The sequence below is a fragment of the Hyaena hyaena genome, unplaced genomic scaffold (genome assembly GCF_003009895.1).
Source record: "Hyaena hyaena isolate Hyena2069 unplaced genomic scaffold, ASM300989v1 scaffold_16, whole genome shotgun sequence".
Taxonomy (NCBI): Eukaryota; Metazoa; Chordata; class Mammalia; order Carnivora; family Hyaenidae; genus Hyaena; species Hyaena hyaena.
In genome coordinates this window covers 425929-431342 of record NW_024080650.1, presented here as the reverse complement: position 1 = coordinate 431342, position 5414 = coordinate 425929, and the positions used below count along the sequence as shown (strand labels likewise).

At 56.9% G+C, this 5414-nt stretch overlaps 2 protein-coding genes across 2 annotated transcripts; both read right to left on the bottom strand.

Moving 5' to 3' along the window:
* Positions 1–1348: 1348 nt before the first annotated feature.
* On the bottom strand, positions 1349–3307 carry MRPS26 (mitochondrial ribosomal protein S26). Its single transcript, XM_039223854.1, has 4 exons — positions 3078–3307; positions 2845–2991; positions 2632–2755; positions 1349–1886 (listed from the first exon to the last, which is right to left on the bottom strand). The coding sequence occupies exons 1-4, from the start codon at positions 3287–3289 to the stop codon at positions 1752–1754; spliced, it is 618 nt and encodes a 205-aa protein (XP_039079785.1). The 5' UTR covers positions 3290–3307; the 3' UTR covers positions 1349–1751.
* Positions 3308–3554: 247 nt separating this feature from the next.
* Positions 3555–5122, bottom strand: LOC120225899 (progonadoliberin-2). Its single transcript, XM_039224087.1, has 3 exons — positions 4969–5122; positions 4692–4828; positions 3555–3803 (listed from the first exon to the last, which is right to left on the bottom strand). The coding sequence occupies exons 1-3, from the start codon at positions 5120–5122 to the stop codon at positions 3555–3557; spliced, it is 540 nt and encodes a 179-aa protein (XP_039080018.1).
* Positions 5123–5414: the final 292 nt, after the last annotated feature.

Sequence of the window (5414 nt, the reverse complement as noted above, 5' to 3'; positions counted from 1 at the left end):
TTGGGTTTGATTTAACCTGAAGGTATCAGTAAGCTGCCTATCGGCGCCTATACCAGGAAGATGGGTGAAAAACACTGAAGCTTGGTTTACAGGGGGCTCTGCATGACATACTGGCATCAGCAGTGAATGTTAAGGAATTCCAGCCCCATGCAGGCCACTAAAGGACAGCTGTAGCCCAAGGAAAAGCAGCAGCCCAAAGACAGAGCTTCAAGTATGACACATTCTTCTCTGCGGAAGACAGCTTGTGTCTAGGTCCTGTGCAGAAGGGCAGGGACTTAGCGAGAAGGAAACTGGACTTCCTGACACAGGCCACGTCCCACGTGACAGCTCACCACTTCTAACCACAACAAAGACCAAGCTATGGGCACAGTTGTCAATCCTCGGCCCATAATGTACACCCACCAGCTCTCACCTCCGAAGTTCCACTGAGCACCTGAAGTCAAGGACTACACTGTCCCGTGCCGGGGCTCATCGCCAGGGAAAACATTTATCAGAGAAAATATGACCAGCCTGAGGAGGGAGGTCAATGCCCTCAGGGGTGCAAGGCCCTGATGGGGGCCTGGTACAAGGCAATATGATAACCACTGGCCCTCTGCTTGTACCTCTATACCTGCTTCCTCAGCTGAATGTTGAGGGACGGCTCATATTCCCTAAAAGGCTTTCATGGCTTAGGTGTTTCCAGATCGTCTCAACATGGAAGTTGGGGAAAGAAACTAGGATTCTGTTCATTTTTCTCTGGTGGTATCTGGGCAAGTTCAGGTGAATGGTGACAAAGGGGCACAGCTCTGGCTCTGAGAAATAGCAGGACTTGTCTGAATCGAGGCCATGAATCTCTATGTTCACTTATTCAACCTTGTGAACTTCAATTACAAGTATTTCTGGCACCTGTAGAGTTTGGTCCAAGTGCTTGGTCCAAGTGCTTGATAAGCCACACGGACCTTGTAAAGGTCAACCAGACCTCCTCAGCCAGTACCAAGCTGGTGCATGGTCCAAGGAAGCTGGCAGTGCCAGGGCACATGTGGGCCACTGAAGTCATGGGTAGAAAGAAAGCCATGGAAGAAATGGGGTCTCCTTGTCTTCTGTGTCTTGAGCACACCAGACCCTGGCCAGCACATCTCAGGGTCAAGCAGAAGCAGGGCTCTGGCTAGTGGTTAGTTTGTTTCTCAGGTACGGGGTGAGTGATCCCTGATAATCTGGTTGAGTCCTAACGCTCTAGATCAGGAGTTGGCAAATTTCTTCTGTAAAAACCCATGTGAAAAATATCTGAGACTTTGCAAGTCAAATGTCTCTGTTGCAACCACTCATTTCTGCCACTGTAGAGTCAAAGTAGTCAATGAACGAGTGTAGCTTTGATCCAATAAAATTTATTTACAAAAATAGGCAGTAGGCCAAGTTGGGCCCAAGGACCATAATTTCCCAACCACTGTCCTCGATGACACTAGTAGACATCGTGGCTGCCTGAAGGGACTATGACCCATACTGCTCCTCTGCGAGATGGAAACCTCTACGGTCTGGTGCTCTGCAGAGTCGTACATGCGTGCAGAACAGGACACTGTGTATGGGACTTTCTGACCAAGTGGTGGATGCAGAGGCGAGAATGTGAGGGCCACACCAGAATGTGAGGGCCACGCCAGAATGGGCTGAACTTCGTTCTTCATAAGAAACACCAACTGGTTTATTCCAGATCAGGCCCAACCCTCCTACCCCCGTACACACATGGTCCCTGGGTGGGCACGGTCCTGCCTGGGCCCTTAAGAGCCCTTGTGCTGTGGCCTGACCACCAGGCCCTCTCTGGTGATGGCCCAGTTGTAGCTCTTCGGGGAGTCCAATGCTTCTTCCACCCGTGCCTCCAGGTTCTCCCGGGTGATGAAATTTTTTGCCTCCTCCTATTGGGAGAGAGAAGGCTGGCTGAATGGAAGTCTCCAGCACATGCCTGCTACTTGCTGGCCTTCTGCCCACTGAGGGAGAGGCTCCAGCTCTCTTTGGATGGATCCTTGGAGCCCAGGTCCTCTGTGAGTGCCCTGCAGCCCTTCCAGGGGAAGAATCTCAGGCAGCCTTACCATATTCCTCTTTCTTAATCATCCACTCGACATCTCAGCCAGAACTCCAAGCGCACCAGTTTTGACAATGGCGGGTTCTGCTAGGTGGAATCAGTTCCTCACTGTTGCCTCAATGTCCTTCTTAATTTCTCAACTTTGTCCTTCTCCTTCTATTACTTTGATTTAGACCTCCTCTACTCTTGCTGGATCGCTCCTAACTGGTCTCTCTGTTTTTCAAGTTTCACACCTTATATCTTAGCCTAGAACATAACTTCAACGACTTTCTCACCCGGAAGGCAAAATACGAATTCCTTGTGGAAGCCGGGTCCCTCCCAGATGCGCGCTTACCTACCACCACCTAGGTACTTGAACACTTTCCAACGTTAAGTCTCACTTTTGGATCTCTGCGCTGCAAGGCGCTCTCCTCGCACTCCTTCTCTCCCAAATCCTCACCTACTAACTCTCAAGACTCCAGGCTGCTCGCCCTCTCAGTTCATGGAGCCAGTGCCCCACTTCGCAGCGCCCAGGGCTCCCAGTGCCGCCCAGGCGGAGTTCCCGGCCTCCAGCTCCGGCCCTTAGAGACTCGGCCCACCTGTAGCTGCAACACTTCCTGCTCCTTGAGCTGGATCCAGGCTTGCGTCTCTCGGGCCTGCTGGACCTTCTCCTCCGCCTGCCGCTGCTCCTGCTCCCGCGCCTCCTGCCGCAGCCTCGCTAGCCTGGGGTGGCGGGCAAGATGGCAGGCGCTCAGTGCGGCTGGGTCTCCCCCACCAGCCGGCGGCCCGCCCCGCCTCCCGGCCCCACTCACCGCAGCTCGTGCAGCCGCTGGTTCTCCGCCTGGTTCCAGGCCATCAGGTCGCGGTGCTCAGCGGCTTCCTGCAGCACCTTGCGCTCCGCCAGGACCCCGGCCCGGGCCTCGTGCATCTTCCTCCGCACCTCGGACACGAACTCCAGCCTGGGAGACGAACCCAAAGTCCGCACCCTCTACGCCCGCCCGCTCGGTCACACCGCCCTCGGCCGCCTCCCCTTAGTCATACACACCTGAGGGCGCGCACCGTCTGGCGGTACTGCCGGTAACGCTCTGTCAGCACATAGAACTCTACAGGATCCACAGCACGCGGGGTCGCCACGCGCCCAACCTTGGACTTGGCCGGCGGGTCATGGCGGGTCTTGCGGCCGCGAACGGGCAGCAGCAAGGGTACCCGAGGTCCGCACTGGGTACCCGCGCCCAGGACCCTCAGCGCGCGTAGCATGGCCCAGGATGCCCCGCGTCCGGCGCGCCGCAGGGCATGACGGGGCCCGAAAGCGGCCGCGGAGAACCACGGGACTCGTAGTCCGCGGACCCCGCTTTCCCCAGCCTGGACCCCGCTCGATTGTATTGCCCCTACATATCTGCGTCCGCCCCGGCCCGCTGGCCCTGGCTGCGCCCTTCCTGCGGGGCCTGCCGTGACCCGCCCCGTGTCCCTCCCGCCGGCGGGCCGAGCCCGCGTCCCTCCAGCCCCCACGCGGGGTAGGGTCTCAGTGCGGGTGGGCAAGGGAGGGGACGACGCAGAGAGCTCGAGGCAGTAGTTTCAGGGAGTTCACATCTTTATTGGAGGGCTGCAGGGCGCGGGGCTCTGGGTCCGGTCTGCGGGGAGAGGCAGCGGTCATTTTAGCGGACGCCCTGGTCACCTGGCAGCCCAGCTGCGACCTTGCCGCCCCCTCCCCTCCCGACCTGTCCTCGCGGAGCTGGACGCGGCCGCCTGGCTGTCGGCCTGCTCTCCTGTCCTGCGGACGCCCCCTGCCTGCTAGAGGACCCAGCGTGGGGGCTCTGTAGCTCCTTGGGCGTTCCCCACCTTCAACAAACCTGGTATGTAAAAACCTGAGCTCACACCGACTTAAACTCGGTGGTAAGTTTTTGCCTTAGAGGAATTTACCACTTTCTCCTTCAGTTAGCGCCCCCTGGTGCCCTTGAAAATAAATTTGCAAGGGGCGCCTGGGTGGCTCAGTCGGTTAGGCATCTGACTTTGGCTCAGGTCATGATCCCATGGGTTCGAGTCCCATGTTGGGCTCTGTGCTGACAGCTCAGAGCCTGGAGTCTGCTTCGGATTCTGTGTCTCCCTCTTTCTCTGCCCCTCCCTTGCTTGCACTTTGTCTCTCAAAAATAAACGTTAAAAATTAAAAAAATAATTCTGGATTAAATTTGCAAAATAGTAGTAATCCATCTCAGTACTCGGTCTCCTGCAATCACTAAGTCGTTGCTAGTGCAGTGACCTCTTGGTTCTTGGGGCTCTTCTATTAGTGTGAGTTCACACCCCTCACCTTTTTCCACTGACTGAGGGCCTGACCACGAGGAAACACAACTGGGTTCTCTTGATGGGAAAGAAGCCTGGAAGACCCCACCACAGCTACTGTCTTAGGGAGGTTTTAAGCACAATGATCTCCTCCACTAATGGCTTCTAATCTTTTCCTTTAACATGAGTATCTTATCATAAATTGTCTAGAATGCTGGGAAATAGGAAGAATAGCAGATGGCATCCAGCTGTGTGCCTGGGGTCGTTTGGCAAGGGGCGTCTCCGTGTTTTCTCATTACCCTCTCTTCTGTCCACATAGACCCCAAGTCTTTAGCCAAAAGGGCCCCCGGTGGCCAATGCCTGGACCTCCCCCTGTACTTACCAGCAGTGTCTGCACCAGGTGCTGCTTCCTGCGGAGGGACCACCAGCCTGAGGTTCTGGCCTCCCAGGGCGCAGTGTTCTCAGGGGAAGCCAGGGCATCGCTTGGGAGGTTAAGGGCAGTCTGGTCTGGTCTGCTTGCTGCAGTGCCCAGAACCCTTCCTCAGAAGGGAGCCAAGGCTGTGGGCTGCCCACGACCCCGTCCCGGGCTCACGGTAGGTGAAGGAGCCCCAACCAGCACCTTCTTCCTCCCACTCAGGCTGGGGAGACCCTTGACCTACCTGGGAGCCTTGGGGCATGCTGTGGGTGCTGGGCTGAGCTGGAAGCTCGCTTTCCTCCGGGGTACCAGCCATGGGACCAGTGCTGAGCCTTCGAGGGCCCAGCGTGGGCGGTCAGCAGCAGCAGTAGCAGAAGGGCTAGCTTGAAGCTGGCCATGCCAGGGCTGCTCCCAGGGAGAGTGGACAGCACTCAAGACGACGGATACTTCCATCCATACCGCCTTCCTTTTCTTCCCGGGTCCCCTTGGACAGCTGGCACCTCAGGGCCAGCTTTGGTGTTTCCCAATGCCCTTCCCTCTTCTGCCACTGCTCCTCACCCCGGGAGTCCAGGAATCTGGACCCCAAAGGCTTCGGGCAGCTAGCCTTTCCCAGAGCGCCCCGGGGCATAGAGGATGCCAGCCTTGCCAGCTGAGGGCCCTTCCCAGTCAGTCAGGCCTACCCCTCCTCCC

Bases quoted from the DNA above. Each gene is read 5' to 3' on its own strand.
- LOC120225899 (XM_039224087.1), bottom strand. From the start codon at position 5,122: ATGGCCAGCTTCAAGCTAGCCCTTCTGCTACTGCTGCTGCTGACCGCC. The intron at 4,829-4,968 runs GTAGGTCAAGGG...TGGGCACTGCAG, and splicing joins GCATGCCCCAAGGCTCCCAG to CAAGCAGACCAGACCAGACT. The intron at 3,804-4,691 runs GTAAGTACAGGG...GGGCGTCCGCAG, and splicing joins ACCTGGTGCAGACACTGCTG to GACAGGAGAGCAGGCCGACA.
- MRPS26 (XM_039223854.1), bottom strand. From the start codon at position 3,289: ATGCTACGCGCGCTGAGGGTCCTGGGCGCGGGTACCCAGTGCGGACCT. The intron at 2,756-2,844 runs GTGAGTGGGGCC...CCGCCACCCCAG, and splicing joins CAGCGGCTGCACGAGCTGCG to GCTAGCGAGGCTGCGGCAGG. The intron at 1,887-2,631 runs GTGGGCCGAGTC...CTCTCCCAATAG, and splicing joins AGGAAGTGTTGCAGCTACAG to GAGGAGGCAAAAAATTTCAT.